Source organism: Mya arenaria, chromosome 16 (assembly GCF_026914265.1).
Source record: "Mya arenaria isolate MELC-2E11 chromosome 16, ASM2691426v1".
In the NCBI taxonomy this organism is placed as follows: domain Eukaryota; kingdom Metazoa; phylum Mollusca; class Bivalvia; order Myida; family Myidae; genus Mya; species Mya arenaria.
This window is the reverse complement of record NC_069137.1, coordinates 31276541-31303541: the sequence shown is the minus strand read 5'-3', so window position 1 is coordinate 31303541 and position 27001 is coordinate 31276541. Positions and strand designations below refer to the sequence as shown.

The following is a 27001-nucleotide window of genomic DNA, read 5'->3' as shown; positions in this document are numbered from 1 at the left end:
CTTCTATACCCGTCATTCAATTGACTTAATACTTCACACAATTGTTCAGGACCATCATCCAATGAGGTTACATAACTCCATATACTTAATACAAGTTATGGCCCCTGATTGACTAAGGTTAAAGTTTTAGGCAAGTAAAAGTTGAGGGCAAGTTGGGATTTGAATAAAAAAAACTTCTATACCATTCATTAAATGCACTTAACAAAATTCAAAATTATTTACGACCATCTTACAACAAGAAACATAACTCCGTTTTAAACCTAAATACAAATTATGGCCCTTGAATTTTTAATTTTTTTTTTTTTTTTATTTCCTTTGAAAGGCATATTTGTATATTCTTAACCACATTTTCATAATGGGAAATCAAGTTATTTGAATGACTTGCATCATTGTTTGGGCGGGCTGGTGGGAGTGCAGCATCAAAGTCACCTTATGTATCGAATAATTTTAGTTAGGTTTGACATAATGAGACCAAACTTGGTCAAAGTGGCGAAGTCGAGAGCGCTGTCTTACGACGGCTCTTGTTAATATTTTTTTGAAAACTCCCGATACATAGGAATAAGAATGGTATATATCTGTCATTAAATATTTAACTTACATGAATTTCAAATAATATGATTATTTAAGATCCAGGGAATCTGAAAGTTCGTAATACATATTTTTTAAAATAGTTTTCTGTTTAATAATTTATGTCAGTCTTAATTGGACTGGTGTATTAGAATGCTCAAGATATTGGTTTATGGCCCCTCCATATGTGTCATCTCTGTGGGGCAAATTATTGTTTGGACATATTTCAGGGATTTGCATAAGTTAATATGCTTGATATATTAAAATTTGGGGAGTATTCCGTACCCGTAATTTATTTTCTCATATCAAATATGTATTTCTTGAAATGGAACATGATTGTATATTTTAAATATCAAAATATACATTTTATAGTGAATGTGAACAGTTAATTGTGTCAACGTCAATATACCACTCTCCACAGCTCCACCACCAAAGAACACTCCAATAATATTGTCCCCCACCTCCCCCATTATAGTCCCTGGGAATAGGATTTGTTATTGGTCCCAGATAGTCCTGATAAAAATGAAATGATCAATCATATTGACCTGAAAACTAATTACATTATAAAACATACAATTGTCAAATATGTGCATCATATATTTATTGTTAAAGATTAAAATTATGTTTCGTTAGCTTTATTTTAATATTTGATGGTTGACTTGTTGCATTTCAATGATTACTTTATTGAAATATTTGTCCATTATGAAATTAAGTACCAGAATGCATTGCGTGTTTTGTCGCTGAAAAATTTGCTAAAAAGCACCTCATATTCGAATCAATACTAAGTGCTTAACTTTACAAAATTAATAAAAATTTAGTGTTTGCTTTGTGTAACGAGCGTTTTGATTGGTCGACGATGATATCAGGAAAATGATCTATTTATAGTTTGCACTTGATTTTGCAGCAATTGAAGCAGAGGTGAGATTTATCAATATCAAACCTCTGATGAATGAGAATGTAGCTGCAGGCGCTGCAGCCCCAATATTTAGAGATAGGTTCCTGCTCTGCACTAATACATTTATTGAAGCCATGTTGTTGCGGATCCAATATATTTAAGAGCCGCGTCTATCATTGTCGCACATACTCACTGAATTTTTTGCTAATTTTAGGGCTGAATATCTGCTATTTTCCCTCATTAAAAAGATGTTGTTTTTCAAACATTATGGTCATCTTTCCCCTGCTGAAATTCTAAAAATAAAACTGCAAAATAGTTCTTAAGAAATCGTCAATATCAGAAAACAACAATGTTTTCAATGCGTCATGAACAGGTACTGGTTACAAGCGGATTCCAGACACGCTCAACTTCATCAATATGCACAGGCACTTTAATGTGCCTGGTATGATGTTCTACGCATGATGTCTATCAAAATGTCCCATAATAGTAAATATTATGTAAAAAGATTAACAAAAAGTCTTTGTTACTTCATAAAAACAATCTTCAAACCAGCACCGAGTCCACCAAACCCCATCACACAAATACCTCAGGAAATAAAGAAAACTTGAGTGACCTTCATTGCCCTCAGCTTCTTTAAATGGTGCTTAAAATTGTTCTCCTTTTCAGCGTTTGTAGAAGGGTTATGTGCAGGTGGTATGTTGAGGGATGTTGTGCTGCCGTGATGACAGGCTGGAGTACAACACAAATCTGCTGATATCCCCCTACTACAAAAGCCAAGTATGTCACATGTGATAATTATACTCAACATTTTATATTACCATTTGATTTTCTAAAATCACTTTTGATGTGTATTATTTAACCTGTCCATGTATACTTGCTACAATTTTTTCGCCATTTTACAAATGATTTACAATGATTTAAACATTTTATGTATTACAAGGTCAGCAGTCCATTTGTTTTTTGACAGATTCAGACCAGAGAAAAATACTTTACTTTTGAACTTCTTACGACATAAAACTGATTTAAAAAAAAAAATACAGTGATATACCAACTAATTATTGATTATTTAGATATATATATACACAAAAAAGGGACACATTTATGTAACATATGATATTATGAAATACAGTAAATTTGATGTCATCTGCTTATCAAAATGAAAACTACAAGTGTATGTTTTATGGTCAGTGAGATGTTTTTATAATCCCGGATTATGCTGTAAAAGAAAACAGAAATTAAGGTGGTAAACTTAGGTTTGATACATCAATTTGGACCAAACAATGAACCATGTTCCTTTTAAGTTAAGCTATCTTCTTCAGCATGGAAGTCATAAGGTAAATTCTGGTCACCTGTATGATGACTTGAATCAAATGATACTTAATTGAGTCATTGTTCATTATTCTGATTTCCATCCAAAAAGAATCACTAATGACACAATATTATAGCTACTGAGTATCAGACACACATGCTTTATTGCATAATAATTGATTCATTTGAAGATCCTTTAGTGCATGAGACGATGAACAATGACTTCCAGCATGGTCAAAACACATTTATTGGCAAATATAAGATTAAAACAGCCACAGTGTTTAAATTGGAAGCCGCCATTTTGATTGAATTTATTGAAACCAATGCTAAACGGATTGATAAACAGTATGAAAAACCACATACTTAACCTTTTCAAAAACACTTCAACAAGTGTAGAAAAATGATAATTGATTATTTTTTCACTCTTTAAAACAAATATAACCACAAAAAGTCTGGTTGGTGATAAAAGTATAGGTGAGGGCGCACACAAAAAAAGATTTTGTTTTTAACATTTTCAAAAACTTAGGAGCGGAAAATCGGCTGAATGAAACATTAATTTGGTGTGGCCTTATAGGTTTTCTTTTTAACATATTCACATTAAGTAAACAACAGCTTTTGGACATATGAGCGATTTCAACAATGCAATACATAATCGGTGGCGAATTAAACTTTAAATTTTGAAAAATGAATTGTAAGATATTTCACAACAGACTAAAATGGAACTTTGGGTCATTCTAAACATTGGATCACTCAAGGTTTTAGCTCGGTCTGTACTTGGTGTCCTTGAGCTATCGCAGATTTTCTGTAAAACTTCTTGTGTTCAGGAGATTTTAAATTTGATATTTTACTTTTCCTCATTAAAACTATCAATCAAAAGCTTGTAAAAGACCAAAGGCAGGGCATTGAGTATGCCTTACGTTGCCTTTTTGTTAAATTTAGAGGTTCCTAACAGCTCTGTTTATTACACAGTGTGAACTACCAGATTGTTAATTAATACTTTACATAATTGATCAATCCAATTTTCAATATCTGGTAGGCCATCTGGCAGATGGCAGTTTTATTACCCCTTGGAAAACAACACTGATTCTTATCAGATGTAAATTTAATGGAAAAATATTTTGCAAATTTTGATAGATATTCTGTTAAACCAAGGGTAAAAACAAGAAATCAATGAGTTTTAAAACTATATCTTATAAATTTCATTGTATTTTTATGAGCTGGATATCATTTTGAAATATAAGTCCAACATGTTTAAGAAAATAGTCACTGAGGTTATTAAGTAATTGATAAACAACTAAAATAAGTATAAGATCAGAATATTAACTCACCAGTATTGCATGTCATCTTTTACAAAACATCAAATGATTGGATTGTCATTCCAAATCATTGTCCATGTTCATCTGATCTTATGGTAGTTATATCATAAATTTAATATCATTAATTTATCCCTTTAATTATCAATGGTTGTTATTTGTGTAAATTCATTAATTCCTTTAAAAACATCCAACCCTTCCTGCTGAAATCTCAACAAAATGGCCACCCCTGTTTCAAATGTGGTTCTGAGATTCTGATTGGTTGTTGTACAAATATGGCTTATCATGGGAATGACTTATGAACAAAGCATTAAGATCTATGATGATAACATGTATAGAAATTAATGTAATATGAATTCTGTGAAAATTCAGTTGAATGCAATTAATAACTGTTTATTTTGTAAGTGTATTATTTTGCATAATATTATAAAATTATGATTTATTGCATTGATTTATTAAAAATGTACTTTTTTATTTTATTTTGAATCATTAATTGATAATTCATTTCTTCATCCAGTCATTTAAAGTAACTAATTAAGTAAATTAATTAATCAATTTATTTATTCATTCCTTCATTCAATTATTTATTCAAATTTTCATTCATTCATTCATTCATTCATTCATTCATTCATTCATTCATTCATTCATTCATTCATTCATTCATTCATTCACTAATCAATCAACCAACCAATCAATCAATCCACCAGTTAATCAATCAATACATCAGTAAATCAATCAAACATTCACATTCATTCATCATTCATTCATTTATGCAATCAATCAATCAATCAATCAATCAATCAATCAATCAATCAATCAATCAATCATTCATTCATTCATCCATGTATTATTTTATTTTTGGATTTTCCATATTTCATTCATTCATCAATAGACTGAATACTTCATTCAATCAGGAATAGAATGTATGAATTTGATGAATGACTGAATATTTTTTTATGTTATTGTAGATTTACACATGTATGGATAAACTAAAACAATTAAATTACTGCTGATAAAAGAAATTCTTAACTTGAACATGAATTATTATAATTGAGATGAAATGCAGAATTTTTAAAAGAAAAAATTCTTTAGCTAAAAAATACACTTATAATACACTTAAAACGCAAAAAAGTGCACCTACAAAGAAAAGATAAAAAAAAATAAGCTTCGTCTTTTCTTTTAAAGCTTCGTCTTTGGTTGAAAAGCTTCGTCTTTTCCAATAAATATTGGCCATCTTAAATTTCAAAAAGACGAAGCTTTTTATGCAAAAGAGGAAGCTTTTATGTTAAAGAAGAAGCTTTTGTTTAAGGAAAATATGGCTTAAACAAAAAGACGAAGCTATTTTTTCAAAAGACGAAGGTTTAGCGAAGCTTTTTTACTAAAAGCGAACCTTTCATGAAAAAAAACACAGCTTTTGAAAAAAGCGCAGAAAAAACACAGCTTTTGCGAAGCTTTTGAAAAAAATGCAGCTTTGGAAAAAAAGCGCAGCTTTAGGGAAGAAATAGCTTCGCTAAAGCTGCGCTTTTTATGAAGCTTCGTTTTTATTTGGCACGGTAAAGCTATCTTCGTTTAAAGTCTTCATAAAGAGCAAAATATTGTCTTCTGACGTAGCATTTATGACCCAATTAATCACGTGGTATACCCACTTTGATGGTGTAGATTAGCGCTTAAATTTCAGTGTAGAGTTTTAAAAGAGATCATGTGTATACAGTCGAAACTTGTTGGCTCGATATTCTAGGGACAGGCCAAAATACTTCAAGCCTCGAGAATATTGAGCCAAGCGGGATTGATAACTGAATGTGTATTTTTCTTTGATACCAGGACAGACATTGCGAAAGTTCAGAAAAAGTCTCGGTCGTTCGCTCTCTGATATTTAGTCGGTCCAAATGAAAATTGCCGGTCCGACAATATTTTTTTGAAAACTTGCTTTTTCAAAGCCTTTGTTGCTTATTTTACATTTACAAGAAATAAAATTGTATTAAGATAATAAACAGTTAAACTTGAACACAAATAAAAGTTCAAAGAGATTAATTTGACAAAATATTATTAAACCAGCTTTATTAAAGGAAGCCATTTTTAGCTCGACTATTCGAAGAATAAGGAGAGCTATACTACTCACCCAAGCGTCTGTGTTGGCGTCTGTGTTGGCGTCACCCCTTGGTTAAGGCTTTGCGTGCAAGCACACATAGGTAAATATCTCAGCAACTATTAGAGGTATTGCATTGGGACTTAATACAATGGTACTCAACCATCGAACCTACTTAATAAACCAAGTTAGATAACTCTAGTTTGCATTTAATGCAAATAATAGGCCTTTCTTATTTGACTTAGAAATTCTGGTTAAGGTTTTGCTTGCAAGCACACATAGGTTAATATCTCAGCAACTACTTGAGGTATTGCATTGAGACTTGATACAATGTTACTCAACCATCCAACCTACCTTATTAACCAAGTTAGATAACTATAGTTTGCATTTAATGCAAATAATAGGCCTTTATTATTTGACTTAGAAATTCTGGTTAAGGTTTTGCATGCAAGCACACATAGGTTAATATCTCAGCAACTGCTTGAGGTATTGAATTGAGACTTAATACAATGATACTTAACCGTCCATCCTACTTAATTAACCAAGTTAGATAACTCTAGTTTATATTTAATGCAAATATTTGCCCTTTATTATTCGACTTGGAAATTCTGGTTAAGGTTTTGCATGCAAGCACACATTGGTTAATATCTCAGCAACTATTTGAGGTATTGCATTGAGTCTCGATACAATGGTATTCAACCATCCAACCTACTTAATTAACCAAGTTAGATAACTCTAGTTTGCACTAAATGCAAATAATTGCCCTTTATTATTCGACTTAGGATTCTGGTTAAGGTTTTGTGTGTTAGCACACATTGGTTAATATCTCAGCAACTACTTGAGGTATTGCATTGAGACTTGATACAATGGTACTCAACCATCCAACCTACTAAATTAATCAAGTTAGATAACTCTAGTTTGCATTTAATGCAAAATAATTCCCCTTTATATAATTAGACTTAGAAATTCTGGTTAAGGTCTTGCATGTTGGCACACATAGGATAATATCTCAGCAACTACTTGATGTATTGCATTGAGACTTTATACAATGGTATTCAACCACCCAACCTAATTGAATAACCAAGTTAGATAAAAAAATTTTTGCAAATAATGGCCATTTATTATTACACTTAGAAATTCTGGTTAAAATTTTGCATGTAACCAGACATGTGAACCTTTGGCAATGACAGAGAGGTAGATTTAGGTCTCAAAAGCGGTAGTATGGGTTCAAAAGCGGTAAAATTCCTGTAATTTTCAGTCAAAAACAATGATGGAAACAATGTAAACAAAAACTTGATATTTGTTACTATTTTTAGATTCTCGGAAAATACGCATAAAATACGTCGTGGTTAAGAGACTTGTCAAATGTCAGTGTTTGTTTAAGAAACAGAAGGATTATTAACTCTGACTTGTAAAAACAAGTTTATATTCAGAAGAGCTGCTAAAGAAATCAAATCAGACTGCCAAAACAGGTCAGAGTGTAAGTGCAGACGACTGCAGAATTGTACATGTCAATTTTCCCGCCCAAATGTCGTAACATTTTTAACACTGTAGATAATTAATAACACCTTGGAAATGTTGTTTTCTTTATTGTTTTGACAGTTTTATAATGTCTTTGATATTTACAAACATGCTGATTAGAAGGATGCCAATTAACAAAGAATGCTGATTAGTGTTTATTGCACCATGATCTTAAAAGTGACAGATTAATGATGAACAGAAGAACAGAACAGAATTTTATTTAGACTTATGCTCATGCATCTCGTCATACACAAAGTATACAAATAATTATTACATACAATTTAACAATACAGTGGTCAACAATCAAAATCTGGAACGATGTCAAAGCAATATGGAGAATGTTCATTTGAAAAAAACATTTAGAAAACATAATTACTATATTAAACAATATAAACAACATAAACTTTAAGTCACTGCAAAAATATTTTAATTATACACGGTCATTAATTAAAAGAGTCCTTCTGTTATTAGCCTGCAATAAATATTTGCACAAATTCACAATAATTGTCTTATTTTGGTTGTTAATTAGTTCAATAAACTTGAACATATTTGGACGACAATAATAGTACCTTTTCAAAAATTGGTTGCGTATATCATTATAACAACTACACTTGATGACAAAGTGGAATTCATCCTCTAGTTCATGTAAGTCACACAATGTACAAAAACGTTCATTTCTTGGAGTTCTATTAGGACCATATCTTTTAGTTTCAATAAACAGATTATGAGATGACATCCGTAATCTAGTTAAGCATTTCCTATTAGTTTTGTTAAACAACATATTTAAATAATCGGCCATTCCAAATTCATTGTGCAGGTGGCTGAACACAGGAATTAGTTTAGAGCTTGTGTTGATATCTCCCCTCCACTTATGTAAAAACACGTCAATAAGACGTTGCTTAAAAAGACATATAAAGGTGTTTGGTTCGTATTTTTCGGGATGGAGCCACACATCTAAAAACCCATTTTCCTCAAGTACGTTCTTGATTTTGTTAGCCCAGGAATTATACCCATTAAGACACAGTTGAACTGATTCCCGATAAAGAGAATTAAGTATAATATTTTTTGAATCTTTGGCCTTAAACCAATATTTTATAATTTGAACATATCTATTAATATATAACGGGTATCGTCCTAACTCCCCATATACTGCTGCTGTACAACTACTTTGTTTAACCCCCAAAATAGACTTACAAAATTTGAGATGGATGCGTTCCACCTCTTTGGACTTAGATAAACCCCATACTGGGCAACCATATGAAAGGATGGAGCCAACAAAAGAATCAAACAGTTGTAATGAGATTTTCGGGGGAACATCGTACTTATTTATATTCTTTAATAATATATGCATGGCTTTTAGTGCCTTTCCGACTACAAATTGGTTATTTAGGACGAACGATCCCGTATAGTTTAAAACCACGCCGAGATAATTAAAATTGTCGACTATTTCAAGGGGTTCATTATTATAATACCAACGTTCGTTGTGTCGCACGGAACCTCTATTACGGAATACAACTACCTTAGTTTTATCGGTATTTACCTCCAATCCCCATATTTTGCAATATTCGCACAGACGATTCAAACTACTTTGTAAATCTTCCACGGAATTTCCTAAAATGACCATATCATCCGCAAACAGAAGTAGCATGATGCATATTTCATATATATCAATACCACAGTCACTACCCTGTTGCAAAAATAGCTCTAAATCTTCCAAAAATAGAGAAAAAAGTATTGGAGAATTATTTTGGCCTTGTCGTAGACCAATAGATATATCAAAGAAATCGGAAAATGAATTCAGTGTTTTACACACGACTTAACTACTGAATACATTGCCTTGAAAATTTTTAGTATTTTTCCGTCCAATCCCATACGGAAAAGTTTAACCCATAGCGCATTCCTATACACGGAATCAAAGGCCTTTTTCAGATCGATAAAGGCACACGGTAAGCGCAATTTTTTAAACAATACTAATTCAATAAGATTATGTAAGACAAAAATGGCATCCTCTGTACTACTTCCCTTTCTAAATCCAAATTGGGCGTCGGACAAAATATTATTCGTATCAAACCAAGTTTCAACTCGTTTAGTGAGTACGCTTGTAAATATTTTCCCTAAATTACTAACCAGAGTTATGCCCCTATAATTATTAGTATCATTAATGTCCCCCTTTTTATGTATCGGAACGATGAATCCTGATGCCCATGATGCAGGGAAATAATCTCCATCTAGAACAGTGTTAAATAAATCGGTTAAATGTCCAACTAATATGTCTAAAGTTTCAATGAAAAATTCATTTATCATATTATCGCTAGGACACGCAGCCTTATTTCTTTTTAGACATTTGACAGCGCTCCGAACCTCGTCGTGAGTTATAACAGCATTGAGAGATTCGTACGTAGGATCGTTGATATTAAAATCCGAATTGTTCGCAAAATCATCAATCTCATCTATTTGTGCCGACTTTATATCGTTAAATAAACCAGCGAAATAGTCTTTAAAATTCTCAATATTTATGTCGCAAGCGGGATTACTCGTCTTTGCCCTAAATTTACTCCAAAACTCCTTAGGTTGTTTATTGCGTAAATCATATAATTCTTGCGCCTTACGCGTAGTGTAAGCTCGCTTAGTTTTGCAAATAAGCGTTTTATATATCCGCTTTTTATCGCATAATATATTTCTATTAACATCCGATTTATTCACATTAAAATTTGTAAGGGCATCAACATATGCCATTTTAGCAAGATAGCAGTCGTGATTAAACCATTCGTTGTCGAATTTTTTCTCACCATTGCGATTTCCCGAGCATTGTTTACCAAAATACGGTTTCGCTGTGTTTAAAACGAGTGACGAAAATTCATCAATTAATCTATCTATTTCATAGGGCAGCGGATTACGTGATATATTGAAAATAGAATTTATGTTATTCAAATTCGCGATTAAATCCCTGCGAAAATAGTTTTTATTTTCATCACGCCATTTATATTGTACATAACTTGAACCGCTAGAATGACTTCGCGACGGATTAATTTTATTGTGAATCAAAATATCGAATAAAAGCGGTGCATGGTCACTAAACTGATTAAAGTGACCCACACTGAAATTCCTGAGTAATTTATAATCAATATCCCTTGCTAAAAGGTAATCAATAGTACTGCATGTATTACGGCAGAAATATGTATACGCCCCATTGCTATTATCAATGCCTAATCTCCCATTCATTATGCGCATATTGGTAGCCTTACAAAAGTCAAGCAGACGAATGCCACGCCCATTGCATATTTTATCTTGTGAGGCCCGTCCACTACCTTCATCATTTAAATAATCATCAGGGTCTAAATCCCGTATAATATTATCATGTAAAATGTAATCTGGTCTATCCCCTGCTCTACAATTAAAGTCCCCGGCTATTAATATTTTACCTAAGGATTCAAAATAAAATATGTCATCACTTAATACATCGAATAAATTTGTATCAATAATATTATTAATTGGTGAGTCATCAGACCAAAAATATAATCCACATAAATATATATCATTTTTAAGCTTAAAGAAATTCTTATCAATTTTCAACCAAATGATACTATCATAATGGTTGCGAACAACTGTTATACCGCCACAAATTTCATTTTTAACATAAACTACAATACCACCAGAGTTTCTTTTGGCATTTTTATGTTTGTATTTTCGAAAATAATTAAAACACTTATATCCATCAATGTTTATATTTGAAGAAGAATTAGTCCATGTTTCAGAAAGAATAACTATACCGTTTCCATCAATGATATTTAAAAAGTCTTCGTTTGATAATTTGTTTTCAGTGAGTCCATTGCAGTTCCACACAACTATTTTCAGTTCATTCTCCGACCATTCCTAGTTACTTTTACACGGCTTTCCGTCGATATATAAGGTGTCATATACCAGCCAGGCCCGTTTCCCAGCTTCCTTTGCAGCCTTCATTTTAGGGACTAGCGCTCTTCGTTTCGCGGTGATTTCCGGTGGAAATTGTTCGCTGACAAATAGTTTCGTTTTCTTGAGGTGATGCCCCTGTTTTCGAACCATTTCGCGATCTTTGAAGTCAGCAAACTTGCAGATGATGTTACGATGGCGGTTATCGCCCTCAGTACGTGTACCAGTGCGATGTGCCCTTTCAATTTTCATATTGTTAGCTATCTCCTTAGCTATTTTTAACTTTTCAGTCATGAACTTACGGACTTCAACCTCTGAATCAGCGGGTGTTTCTCTTGGTGATTCTTCTATTCCACCGAATATGAGATTATTTCTCATACTTTGTGACTTAAGGTATACCAATTCTTCATGCATTTTCATATTTTGTTGCTCTAATTGTTCAACATTTGATGCTATTTCAGCCTGACGAAAGTCAATCTGTTCAACCTTTTCATCAGTTTTTGCGAGCTTTTCGTCAAATCGATTATTTGCATCGTGCACTAAGGTCCATAATTTCTTGAGATCCTTATCAAAACTATTTGCTTTCTCTTCTAGTACAGTTAATGTTTCTAATCTGGCTTCTACGTTATTCATTTGGACTTGGAGTTTCTCTAATACATTCAGCACAGTTGCAATATCAGCATTAGCTACATCAGGTGTAACTTTACTCGCCATAGCTCCAGGTAAGTGTATAGGCTCAGAAGTATCAAAATTATCACAATCAGACTCATTAAATACTGAAGAATCGTCAAAAAGAACAGAGTTTGTCTGATTTAAAATTTCACTTACTAATGGTTGACCCTCTGTTTCATCGGCCGGGCCTCCAATTCTGTATGATTTACTAATGTTTACTATCTCCTCGTCCGTACTACTGCCCTTTTTACGTTTATTGGCCCTGTTTCTGCTAGATTTTCCCATCACTCGCACGAACGTTCACCAATGCACATAATTCCACATAAATATCCATAAATTCTATCGAAACACACTCTAAATATCCAGAAAACTTGATAAAATTTGTCACCGAAAATTTAACACGTCCATCTTTGTCACGTGACCAACCATATGATGGTTTTGTAGCATGGTTGATAGAATTTTGAGGTTTTTAAAAGAAAATTTAAGGCCAATTTGATAGAATTTTGAGGTTTTTATACCCCCCAAAACAAAGTTTGGGGGGGTATACTGGAATCGGGTTGTCCGTCTGTCTGTCCGTCTGTCCGTCCGTTTTTTTGTCCGGGATTCATCTTTGTCGTTATTGAACAAATCTTTTTCAAACTTTCAAATATTAATGACCATGATGTAAACCTGTGCCTCCGTGGATTTGGTCAGAGTCGCATGATCCTGAGTGGAGTTGTGGCCCCTTAATGAGTTAAATTGGGCAAAATTAGCTTTGTCCAGGATTCTTCTTTGAAGCTATTGAGCAAATCTTTTTCAAACTTTCAAATATTAATGACCATGATGTAAACCTGTGCCTCCGTGGATTTGGTCAGAGTCGCATGATCCTGAGTGGAGTTGTGGCCCCTTAATGAGTTAAATTGGGCAAAATTAGCTTTGTCCAGGAATCTTCTTTGAAGCTATTGAGCAAATCTTTTTCAAACTTTCAAATATTAATGGCCATGATGTAAACCTTTGCCTCCATGAATTTGGTGGGAGTCACATGATCCTGAGTGGAGTTGTGGCCCCTTAATGAGTTAAATTGGGTAAAATTAGTTTTGTTCGTCCTACTCCTTCGTCATTTTTGAATGAATCTTTTTCAAACTTTTAGCCATGGTGAGAACATTTGCCCCTGTGATTGTGGTTGGAATCACATGATCATGTCTCCAATTATGGCCCCTGAATAAGTTAAAATAGGCAAAAATTATACAGCTTTGTCTAGCCTAATCCTTGGTCATTTTTTCTCATTTTTTCTATAAATCTTTTTCAAACTTTCAGATGTCAATGACCATGATATGAACTGTTGAATATGTGATTTGGTGCACCTGTATTAATCAGAATGTTTGCATGGCCTTAAAAAGACCTTTAATTGATTTTGTCCTTAAAAAGACCATCAAAAGTCCTGAAGTTAGGTGCATACAGGCCTTAAATTTGTTACAATATTCGCTTTGGTGGCCTACTCCTTTGTCATTTTTCAATATATTTTTCTCAAACTTTCAGCTATCCATGACCATGATGTGAACCTTTGTATATGTGATTTTGTGCACCTGTATTATTTCCTTGGTACTCATGTGTGGGGGGGAGGTGGTGGGGGTGGGTAAACAGAAATTGGGTTGGCAGACTGTCAAATTCACCCTCATCTCTGCTGCAGTGCCATGGCAGTCCCTGATTCAGTAATAGGTATTCTAAATAAACTAAATAAATGTATTGCCTTGTGCTTTCTAATGATACCATAACTAAGGCCAGGGCAAACAACCTAGACAGGGAAGGGTTGGGGGGTATTCGTTAGCCTTTGGCTTACAGTTCTAGTTTAAAAGAGCTTTCAATAAAGGTAGATTTCGACCGGAAAGCGGTATGGCGTTGGAAGGGTATATTTTACCTACCGGTAGAGTTCACATGTATGCATGTAACCACATTTATGTTAATATCTTAGCACATCATGTATTGCATTGAAATCTAATCTAACAGTGATTCATGCATGTTTCGCCAAAACTTTTCAATCCTTACACTGAAAAGAGGCATAATAGTCGAGCGCGCTGTCTCTGTGACAGCTCTTGTTTGACAGATACTCGCACTTAATCGTAATGAAAATTCTGATTGGTGGATTTGTTGGCAATTTGTATTCTTCGGACCGTACCTGTACCGTTTCTTAATCGAATAACATGTTCCAAAGGATAAGATTATTGTTTGGAACATTTGGAACTATCATTTAAAACATTCCAATGTTTTTGACAAAAGTTTATCACTTTAGCGTTTCAAAACATCGCGCGATATATAGATATTAGTAAACATTATTTGGTAATGTTTTGCAATGGGAGGCAAAAAATAATAATGCTACATAGTTTTTGAGTTAGTGCGGTAAGCATTCCCACATCTAAACTACCGGAAAACGACATCGGATTCATAAAAAAATAGTTATTTGATAAAAACACAATTTTCTGTTAAACAAAATAAATTATTCTTACTTTTAAGCGGTGTTTAATAATTGATAAAGATGAAATCTTCATTATTTTTTACACCTGGCCATGAAAACTGTCGGTCAGACGGACTGACCCCAACACAAATTTAGTCGGACTGAGTCAAAATTTACTTTTCGCGATGTTTGTGATACACTAAAGAATGTCTTGTTTACGTTTTTTGTTATTTGCTATATTATCTCCGCAAGAGAAGAGTATTTATTAAACATCATTATCATACAGTTAGCAAAATCACTCATTTGATACTATGAAAATATTATTTGATTTTTTTTATTACTTCTGCAATGAAAATAAAACTATGAAAACATCTATGCTAAAACAATAAACAAGCAATCTTTATACAGTGAGTAAATATAAGCATAGCTTAGGTTGTATGGGGTCCTTCTCGAGATTGCTCAGCATTTTACATTTGTATGAGTTCTTCCATTTGGTGAAACATTCAGCGCAACATTTTTAGCTAACTATGCGAAGAATAAGTGGACTATATATACTACTCGCCCCAGCGTCGGAGTCGGTGATGGGGTCCGGTTCAAGTTCTAGGGCAAGTTGGGATTTTCACTTATAAGTCCAAAACCCTACATTCAATTGACTTAATACTTCACACAGTTGTTGAGGACCATCACACAATGAGGTTACATAACTCCATATTATCCTAAAAACAAGTTATGGCCCCTGATTGACTTAGGTTAAAGTTTTAGGGCTGGTTAAAGTTTTAGGGCAAGTTGGGATTTTCACTTAAAACTCCAATACCATTCATTCAATTGACTTAATACTTCACACAGATGTTCAGAGCCATCACATAATGAGGTTAGATAACTCCATATTATCTTTTATACAAATTATGGCCCCTGATTGGCTATCGAGCTTAATTAGGTTAAAGTTTTAGGGCAGGTTGGGAAATTGTTTAATAACTTCTATACCCGTCATTCAATTGACTTAATATTTCACACAATTGTTCAGGACCATCACCCAATGAGGTTACATAACTCCATATCCTTAATACAAGTTATGGCCCCTGATTGACTAAGGTTAAAGTTTTAGGCAAGTAAAAGGGCAAGTTGGTATTTTAATAAAAAAAAACTTCTACACCGTTCATTAAATGCACTTAATAACATTCAAAATTATTAACGACCATCTTACAACAAGAAATATAACTCCGTTTTAAGCCTAAATACAAATAATGGCCGTTGATTTTTTATATTTTTTTTCCTTTGAAAGGCATATTTGTATATTCTTAACCACATTTTCATAATGGGAAATCAAGTTATTTGAATGACTTTCGTCATTGTTTGGGCGGGCTGGTGGGAGGGCAGCATCAAAGTCACCTTATGTATCGAATAATTATGCCCCCCTTCGAAGAAGAGGGGTATATTGCTTTGCACAGGCATGTCGGTCGGTCGGTCAGTCGGTCGGTCCGTCCGTCGGTAGACCAAAGCTTGTCCGAGTGATAACTCAACAATTCCTGGACGTATGGTCATCAAACTTCACATGAAGGTTGGGCCTGACCAGTAGATGACCCCTATTGATTTTGAGGGTCATCGGGTCAAAGGTCAAGGTCACAGTGACCTTTAATGGTAAAATAATTTTAAAGCTTGTCCGAGTGATAACTCAACAATGCCTGCAACCATGGCCCTCAAACTTGACATGGAGGTTGGGCCTGACCAGTAGATGACCTCTATTGTTTTTGGGGGTCATCAGGCCAAAGGTCAAGGTCACAGTGACCTTGAATGGTAAAAGGTTGTCCGAGTGATAACGTGACAATGCCTGCACCCATGGCCCTCAAACTTGACTTTGAGGTTGGGCCTGACCAGTAGCTGACCCCTATTGTTTTTTGGGCTCAATGGGTCAAAAGTCAAGGTCACAGTGACCTTGAATGGTAAAAGGTTGTTCGAGTGATAACTCAACAATGCCTGCACCCATGGCCCTCAAACTTGACTTGGAGGTTGGGCCTGACCAGTAGATGACCCCTATTGTTTTTGGGGGTCATTGGGCCAAAGGTCAAGGTCACAGTGACCTTGATTGGTAAAAGGTTGTCCGATTGATAACTCAACAATGCCTGCACCCATGGCCCTCAAACTTGACTTGGAGAATTGGCCTGACCAGGAGATGACCCCTATGGTTTTTGGGGGTCATCTGGCCAAAGGTCAAGGTCACAGTGACCTTGAATGGTAAAAGGTTGTCCGATTGATAACTCAACACTGCCTGCACCCATGGCCCTCAAACTTGACTTGGAGAATTGGCCTGACCAGGAGATGACCCCTATGGTTTTTGGGGGTCATCTGGCCAAAGGTCAAGGTCACAGTGACCTGGAATGGTAAAAGGTTGTCCGAGTGATAACTCGACAATGCCTGCACCCATGGCCCTCAAACTTAACTTGGAGGTTGGGCCTGGCCAGAAGATGGTCCCTATTGATTTAAGGGGTCATTGGGCCAAAGGTCATGGTCACAGTGACCTGGAATGGTAAAAGGTTATCCGAGTGATAACTTGACAATGGCTGCACCAATGGCCCTCAAACTTGATTTGGAGGTTGAGCCTGGTCAGAAGATTGTCCCTATTAATTTTAGGGGTCATTGGGCCAAAGGTCAAGGTCACAGTGACCTTGAATGATAAAAGGTTGTCCAAGTGATAACTCAACAATGCCTGCACCCATGGCCCTCAAACTTGACATGGAGGTTGGGCCTGACCAGTAGATGACCCCTATTGATTTTAGGGGTCAAAGGTCAAGGTCACAGTGACCTTGAAAGCAAACTCGACAATTCTTGGACCTATGGTCATCAAACTTGACATGAAGGTTGGGCCTGCCAAGTAGATGACCCCTATCGACTTTGGGGGTCATCAGGCCAAGGTCAATGTCACAGTAACCTTTAATGCAAAAAAGTGAACAAATCTTCCCCCAATGATATCTCGACAATGCCTGAACCTATGATCATTAAACTTGACATGGATGTTAAGCCTGACCAGTAGATCACCCTTATTGATTTTAGGATTCATAGAGCCAAAGGTCAAGGTCACAGTGATCTTGAATGGTAAAAGGTTGTACGAGTGATAACTCAACAATGCCTGAACCCATGGCCTTCAAACTTGACTTGGAGTTGCATCTGACTTGTAGATGACCCCTTATGATTTAAGGGGTCATCGGGTCAAAGGTCAAGGTCACAGTGACCTTGAACGAAAAAAACTTGTCTTTTGATAACTTGACAATGCCTGCACCCATGGCCCTCAAACTTGACTTTAGGTTTCTGGTGACCAGCTAATGACTCTGGAATTTGAGTTCATAGAGTCAAAGGTCATGACGGTCATAACACACTTTATCCTCACACTTTAATGGTCATAATCTTAAAACAGCAACAAATCGGCTGTCATTTCGGTCCATGCATATTTCATTCAATTGTCCATATAATCTGACAACATGGCGCTCAGGGGGGGCATAATGTTTGACAAACATCTCTTGTTTTAGTTAGGTTTGACATAAAAAGACCAAACTTGGTATTATTACATCGTTATTGTATTTTTAGTAAAAGCGGAGTAGTCGAGTGCGCTGTCTTACGACGGCTCTTGTTATGTGAATGATGCCATATCGGAATGCATAAAGATTTACACATGTATTGACATAATTTTGACGTTTGTATTCATGCCAATTAAAGACAGAAATTAAAGTGATGGCATGTTTGCATTAACTATTGAACCATTTAAACTAGATTCAAAAATCTTATCAATAATCTTCCTGTGCTAAATGAAGCCAAGGAAACAAATCGAAGTGTGAAATTCTTACCTGAGCTTGCGAACATGACATCGAGCCAAGCAAACAAAACAAAGTGTGAAATTCTTACTTGGGACCACGAAAATGATACTGAGCTTGGAGAAATATCGACCCTCAAGAAATCGAGTCATCCGACCGAATTGTATATGAACGTATTATAGTGAAATGAATCGGTCTTTTAATCTGGTTCAAGTCAACGAAGATATCAAGCCATGAGATATTGAGCCATCAAGTTTTGACTGTATATATATTAAGCTGCTTTATGAGTTAACAAATTCACAATAAGCATGTTATCCTAATTATATAGATGAAATGCTATCAGTATCAAATGAGTATGAATCATGGGTATGAAACATGTTGAGAATGCAACAAGGTTTTATTGTTTGCCTGATTTGGCAATGACATCATTATACTGCATGTAGAACGGAATGCAGAATAACAGAAAAAGACTACATCAAAAATGGTGTGCATTTTGTTACACCCTGCACTAAATAATTTTCAAATGATGTCATCTTTTCAATTGTTAATCACCTCTCTGTTTAAGCAAAAGGCTGGTGCCAGGCCTGTTTATAGCATAATGAAACCCTCTGTTTTAGTGTTAGGCTGGTGCCGGATAAAGGCCTGTTTGTAGCTTTATGAAACTCTTTAATTTAGTGTTAAGGTGGTGCCAGATATAGGCCTGTTTGAAACTTTCGAAAATTTCTCTCTAAGCATAAGTGGTTTGAGATGAACACCTTTTTGTTGCTCTCTGTATCTCCTCTGTTTTAGTGCATGGCAGGTGCCAAATAAAGCTTTCAGAATTGAATCTCTGTATAAGCGTAATAATTTTTTCTAGTGGAAGGCCTGTTTGTAGCTTTCAGAATCTCCTTTCTGTTTAAGGGTAATGTGGTTGCAAGTTGAAGGCCTGTTTGTAGCTTTCAGAATCTCCTTTCTGTTTAAGGGTAATGTGGTTGCAAGTTGAAGGCCTGTTTGTAGCTTTCAGAATCTCCTTTCTGTTTAAGGGTAATGTGCTTGCAAGTTGAAGGCCTGTTTGTAGCTTTCAGAATCTCCTTTCTGTTTAAGGGTAATGTGGTTGCAAGTTGAAGGCCTGTTTGTAGCTTTCAGAATCTCCTTTCTGTTTAAGGGTAATGTGGTTGCAAGTTGAAGGCCTGTTTGTAGCTTTCAGAATCTCTTTTCTGTTTAAGGGTAATGTGGTTGCAAGTTGAAGGCCTGTTTGTAGCTTTCAGAATCTCCTTTCTGTTTAAGGGTAATATGGTTGCAAGTTGAAGGCCTGTTTGTAGCTTTCAGAATCTCCTTTCTGTTTAAGGGTAATGTGGTTGCAAGTTGAAGGCCTGTTTGTAGCTTTCAGAATCTCCTTTCTGTTTAAGGGTAATGTGGTTGCAAGTTGAAGGCCTGTTTGTAGCTTTCAGAATCTCCTTTCTGTTTAAGGGTAATGTGGTTGCAAGTTGAAGGCCTGTTTGTAGCTTTCAGAATCTCCTTTCTGTTAAGCATAAAGCTGGTGCCAAATAAAGGCATGTTTGTAAATTTCAGAATCTCCTCTCTGTTTAGCATAAAGCTGGTGCCAGATGAAGGCCTCTTTGTAAATTTCAAAATCTCCTCTCTGTTTAGCATAAAGCTGGTGCCAGATGAAGGCCTCTTTGTAAATTTCAGAATCTCCTCTTTGTTTAGCATAAAGCTGGTGCCAGATGAAGGCCTCTTTGTAAATTTCAAAATCTTCTCTCTGTTTAGCATAAAGCTGGTGCCAGATGAAGGCCTTTTTGTAAATTTCAAAATCTCCTCTCTGTTTAGCATAAAGCTAGTGCCAGATGAAGGCCTTTTTGTAAATTTCAGAATCTCCTCTCTGTTTAGCATAAAGCTAGTGCCAGATGAAGGCCTTTTTGTAAATTTCAAAATCTCCTCTCTGTTTAGCATAAAGCTGGTGCCAGATGAAGGCCTTTTTGTAAATTTCAGAATCTCCTGTCCGTTTAAGCATAAAGCTAGTGCCAGATGTAGAACTGTTTGTAAGTTTCAGAATCTACTCTCTATTTTAGCATAAGGCGGGTGCCGGATGAAGTCGGGTATGTCTTCTCATCATGCCCATGCAGTGGCTCGCCACTGTGAACACACACAGAACAAAATACACACAGGTGAGCTCACATCTGCTATACTTTATAATCTCCTGCTTGTTATCCCCCGCCGTATCAAAGATTTCGGGAGGGAGATATTGTTTTGGCGTTGTCTGTCCGTCATTCCGTCCTTCTGTCCGTCCTTCCTTCCGTCCGTCCGTCTGGTACCATATCTTGGTAGGCATTGATCAGAAAATGATCAAACTTGGTCAGAATGTTTCCCTTGATCAAATCTCGACCACTATTAAAAGTGGATCACTTGGGGTCAAAAACTAGGTCAATAGGTCAAATCTTAGAAAAAAATTGGAACATAATAGAGGCATTATACATGGTCAAATATTCATTAAACTTAATCAGAATGTTTTCCTTGATGAACACTTGGTCGTAAATAAAACTTGGTCACATATGATTGAAAATTAGGTCACTAGGTCAAATCTTAGAAAAATCTTGTCCAGAACCATATAATGGTAATTATTGGTCAATTGGTGTTCAAAATTGGTCATTATGTACCTACCCCTTGAAGAAATCTTTCAAAAATCTTGGCCAAAACTATTTTATGGTGGTGATTGGTCTGATTAAGTTCAAACATGGTCAGAATGTTCTTTATGGTTAATTTTCAACTGCGTTTTAAAAGTGTGTCATATGGGTCAAAAACTAGGTGACTAGGTCATAACATAGACATCTTGGGAACACTCTAGAGGCAATACATCTGCTCTAATTTCCATGAAACTTAATCAGAATGCCTCAATGAAATCTTGGAATAGTTTGAAACTAGTAGGTCATGTGGGGTCAAATCTTATAAAAAACTTGTGGACACTCTAGACGCTATAATTTTTGCAATATATCTGGACCAATCTTCATGAACTTGATCAGAATGTATGCCTTTATGAAATCTTAGATTAATTTGGAACCGGGCAACATGGAGTCATAAACTAGGTTTTTTGGTCAATTCTAAATGCTACATTATATACAATATATTTTTTTTTCCAAACTCATATATATATATATATTTCATCAACAATTTATTTCCATTCCTTTACTTAGCCCAATCAGGCGGGGGATATCAATTCAACGCATTTGCTTGTTAACCAGGTTTTCCAGAATGACATAACAGTACATTGATGTTCAGGCGGTCAGGCAGACAGCATCAAACTTACCTATGAAGCTGATTAACTTTAATTAGGGTTGACTTATCTTGGCCTTACTCTGTATTTGTGGCCCCTTGGGTTAAAGTCAAGGTCAAGGAAACTGTTACTTAAAATAGAAAAATGGTTAAACTTGAATATCTTTAGTTAGGGTGGAAATATATTGCCTAAACTTGGTATTAAGAAAGAGTTTATGGATACCTTCCATGGAATTGCATTTTGGGACCCTGGGGTCAAGGTCATGGTCACTGTCGCAAAAAATAGCAAAATGTTGAATAACTTTAGTTTTGGTGGACATATCTTGGACCTTTTATTGTATTGCATTGTTTACTTAAAATAGAAACAAAATGATTCTGAATCTCACAGTCAAGGCTGAAGTTCTTCTGTCAATCATTGAAAGCCTGGTTTCAGTGCATTGCTGCATATCTTAGTTTAATTTTGGAGGAGGTTTATAGATTGGTGTTGTCTGTCAATTTCTTTCAGTCTGAGGCCTATTAAACTTCTGTGTAGAAATTAATTAATCAAATGTCAAGTCAGAATATACATTGTGCACTTTTGAATGACACAGATTTTTATGAACAGATCAGTAACATAAGAGGTTTTGTCTTTTAATTAATGAAAAAAGCTAATCTTTGTAAGTCTAAAACCATTCTTATAAAATTAATAACAAAAAATTATGAAACTTATTTGAAGTGTGAATATCAGTTATCTCTGTGTCAATCAGTCATACTGTCCATCCATTTTTTATGCTTTTTCTAAATAACTTAAATTTGTTAAAGATATCAACTTCCAACTTCAAAAATTTGCTCGCATTAAGAATACACTGCTTTTATTAAACAGGTTTTCATATAGTGACACCTGCATGTGCTAAAAAAGCTTGGCTAAAGCTAAGCTAAAAACATAGCAGTATTGGCCCCAAAAAGACACAGCTTTTGAAAAAAATGCAATATAGCTTATCTTTTTGTCGAAAAAAAGCACAGCTTTGTGCAGTATTGGCCAAAATAGTTTTTTTCAGAGAAAAAGCTAAGCTTTTTGGCCAATTCTGCAAAAAGCTCAAATCATTTTTTGCGGTATTGGCCAATTGAACAATTTATTTGATGATCAAATAAAAAAGCATGGAAGCTCTGTGGGCCATTGGGCCATATGCCCATAACTTAGATTATTCTAACACATTTCAAATCCCACTGTTAATTTAGTTGCTGTCCAGCTACAACTAGACAAGTTTTAAATGTCAGTTAGTATTATTTGTAACACAAAAAAAAAACATCAAATCAAGAGGGGTGTATTGCTTTGTACATGTCGGTCAGTAGATCGGTCGGTTGGTCAGTCCGAGTGATAACTCAACAATGCCTAGACCTATGGTCATCAAACTTGATATGGAAGTTGGGCCTGACAAGTTGATGACTCCTATTGTTTTGGGGGGTCATCAGGCCAAAGGTCAAGGTCACAGTGACCTTGAATGGTAAAAGGTTGTCCGAGTGATAACTCGACAATGCCTGCACCCATGACCCTCAAACTTGACTTGGAGGTTGGGCCTGACCAGTAGATGATCCCTATTGATTTTAGGGGTCAAAGGTCAAGGTCACAGTGACCTTTAAAGCAAACTCGACAGTTCCTGGACCTATGGTCATCAAACTTGACATGAAGGTTGGGCCTGACGAGTAGATGGCCCACTTGACTTTGGGGGTCATCGGGCCAAGGTCAAGGTCACAGTAACCTTTAACGCAAAAAAGTTAACAAATCTTCTCCCAGTGATATCTCAACAATGCATGCATCTATGATCATCAAACTTGACATGGAAGTTGGGCCTGACCAGTTAATGACCCTTAGTGATTTTAGGATTCATCAGGTCAACGGTCAAGTTCACAGTGACCTTGAATGCGAAAATGTTTCCAGTGATAACTTGACAATGCCTGCACCCATGGCCCTCAAACTTGACTTGGAGTTGCATTTGACCTGTAGATAACCGCTCATGATATGAGGGGTCATCAGGTCAAAGGTCAAGGTCACAGTGACCTTGAAAAAAAAAGCATGTCTTTGTGATAACTTGTCAATGCCATGGCCCTCAAACTTGACAATTAGATTTTTGGTGACCAGCGGATGACTCCTGTGGATTTTTGAGGTCATAGAGTCAAAGGTCATGGTTATAACACACTAGATATCCTCACACTTTGAATGGACATAATCTTAAAACTGCCTCAACGGCATCCAATGTCAGTGACAAATCAGCTGTCATTTCGGTCCATGCATATTTCATTCAATTGTCCATATAATCCTGACAACATGGCGCTCGGGGGGGGGCATAATGTTTGACAAACATTTCTTGTTTTAATTACCCTTTGCATAGCTTTCCATAAATTTCTTGAAATGTTGGGTTCTTCATCATCCAGCAAGGCATTTTAATTGTCAAATTTTCTCCTAACGGAAATCAATTTTTAGAATATTTTAATGTGTATTTTAAATAAAGAAAACTATTTCTAAATCATAAATACATTATATTATTTGAACAGTGAGATTCTTTCATTAGGAAAATGAAATATGTTGGGAAATAAAACACATTTTATAACATACTGGTCCTGGGTCCGTATTACAGAAGCATCTTATGTTATTTCTAACAAATTTTAACTTAAGTATAAAATTTGGAAATGTTATAAACCTGCAAAAAAATGATTCTTTAAAATGAATTTTACATTTTTAAAAACTTCAGTGTCCATAATTTAATTGCAGAATTGACACTATGCATAACACTTTCTACCTGTGTAATTAAACAGTTAATGAAATTGTTGAATTTAAGGAAAAGGTAAAATCTTACCTTAAGATGCTTTTGTAATATGGCCCCAGACCTAAAATATTTCTGACTCTTTGTCACCAGTGGCTGAGCTGCTGCTGTTGTCTAGCCAGTTCCGACCAATCAGAACAGAAAACACAAGTACGGTGGAGATGTGTTTGGGGTCAGCACAGGAACAGATCAACTCCTCGCTGACCATTATCCTGGAGATAGTGGCAGACCTTGCAAGGCTTGTGGCTGACCTGAATGCTCGATGGAAGGTTGTGTGTGACATGTTGTACAGACTGGGCGACGCAGTCACAGTTCTGGTCGAGCTTGTGTATTTCGTTATGTATGAAAAGTTGGAGCCGGCGGTAGACTTGAGTACAGCATTGATTGATAAGTACTGCACATCATACGCAGGCCTAGAGATCAAACTAAGCTGCGTGCAGTTGAAGCGGGCAAGACTGGATGAGCTTAACGCCACATTTATAATGGACATCTGTTCAAATATTTCGAAGTACATCTCTGTGCTGACTGAGCAGTGTCGGGGAGCCAGTGAGGCGGGGCCAGACACAGGCACCAGGGACCAGTTCAAACTGGCAATAAAGAGTGTGACATGTGCAGCCGGGGGCCTTATAGCAAGCATTAAAGCGTACAAGAATGACCGCTCACCCCGACACCACACACGTGTAGTCACTTTTTGCGAACCCGTACTGGCAGGTAACTTTCACGTCTCCAACAGATGGTGACTTGCTGAATTATTAAAAGAAATAAACTAGTATGCGAAGTAGAATTATTAGGCCACACCAAACTGATGTTTTCAACCCATTGATTTATGGCACCTATTATTTTGAAAATGTTAAAAAACAAAAAAATCGTTATTTTTTTTGTGCAACCGCACCTATATTTCACTACAAATAGATTTTTTGAAAACTGCAAAATAATTGATTATATATTCTACCCAATGTTCACACCTTTTTCTCAAGCAATGATCAGCATACTTATAAATCTTATTATTATCTTAGAAATTTGGTTTATTCATATTTGTGCTTACTACAATGGAGTAAAAATTACTTTTTGAAAATTAACCAATTGTCCAATAGAGATTAAGTTATAGTTATGTTCAAATGGGTTAAAGGGCAATTATCTTGATTTACTGTTCTTCTTTATATTGAATATAAGAACATAGAACATTTTGCGCATTTCTTTCTCTTCATTTTTTAGCTCACCTGTCACTTTGTGACAAGGTGAGCTTTTGTGATCGCCTTTTGTCCGGCGTCCGGCGTGCGTCGTCCGTCAACAATTTACTTAAAAGACATCTCCTCCTTAACCGCTGGGCCAATATTAATAAAACTTCATAGGGATGTTCCTTGGGTGGTCTTCTATCAAAGTTGTTCAAAGAATTCAATTCCATGCAGAACTCTGGTTGCCATAGCAACCAAAAAGAAAAACTTTAAAAATCTTCTTCTCCCAAACCACAAGGCTTAGGCCGTTGATATATGGTAGGTAGGATCACCAAATGGTCCTCTACCAAGATTGTTCAAATGATGGCCTTTGGGTCAAAATTGGCCCCGCCCCGGGGGGTCATGGGTTTTCTCTATATGTTTATCGTGAAAACTTAAAAAATCTTCTCCTCTGAACTTACTTGGCCTAGAGCTTAGATATTTGTCATGATTCATCGTCTAGTGGACCTCTACAAAGTTTGTTCAAATTATGGCCCTGGGGTCAAAATTGGCCCCGCCCCGGGGGGTCATGGGTATTCTCAATATGTTTATAGTTAAAACTTCAAAAATCTTCTCCTCTGAACTTACTTGGACTAGAGCTTAGATATTTGGCATGATTCATCGTCTAGTGGATCTTTACAAAGATTGTTCAAATTATGGCCTTGGGGTCAAAATTGGCCCCGCCCCGGGGGGTCATGGGTATTCTCTATATGTTTATAGTGAAAACTTCAAAAATCTTCTCCTTTGAACTTACTTGGACTAGAGCTTAGATATTTGGCATGATTCATCGTCTAGTGGACCTCTACAAAGATTGTTCAAATTATGGCCTTGGGGTCAAAATTGGCCCCGCCCCCTTGGGGGGTCATGGGTTTTCTCTATATGTTTATAGTGAAAACTTCAAAAATCATCTCCTCTGAACTTACGTTGCTTAGAGCTTAGATATTTGGCATGATTCATCGTCTAGTGGAACTCTACAAAGATTGTTCAAATTATGGCCCTGGGGTCAAAATTGGCCACACCCCGGGGCTGATGGGTTTTCTCTATATGTGTTATAGTGAAAACTTAAAAAATCTTCTCCGAACTCACAAAGACAAGTAATGTCTTAATTTAAACTGGATAACATATTTAGTACACATACCAATTTTCAATATGGGCCACATACAACAATTAATAACAAATATACATATATAGATACAAACGTAAAATCAAGTAGTGACAAGAGCTTAGATATT

At 35.7% G+C, this 27001-nt stretch overlaps 1 protein-coding gene across 1 annotated transcript in view; it reads left to right on the top strand.

Annotated features, from left to right (window-relative positions):
• The window catches only part of LOC128221910 (talin rod domain-containing protein 1-like), a 48111-nt gene that overhangs the window by 5737 nt on the left and 15373 nt on the right, over nucleotides 1-27001 (top strand). Inside the window, exons 2-4 of the mRNA XM_052930560.1 lie at nucleotides 2129-2239; nucleotides 20557-20652; nucleotides 24649-25266. Coding sequence (XP_052786520.1) covers nucleotides 20574-20652; nucleotides 24649-25266 — 697 coding nt within the window. The 5' untranslated portion in view covers nucleotides 2129-2239; nucleotides 20557-20573. The remainder of the gene's footprint in view (nucleotides 1-2128; nucleotides 2240-20556; nucleotides 20653-24648; nucleotides 25267-27001) is intronic.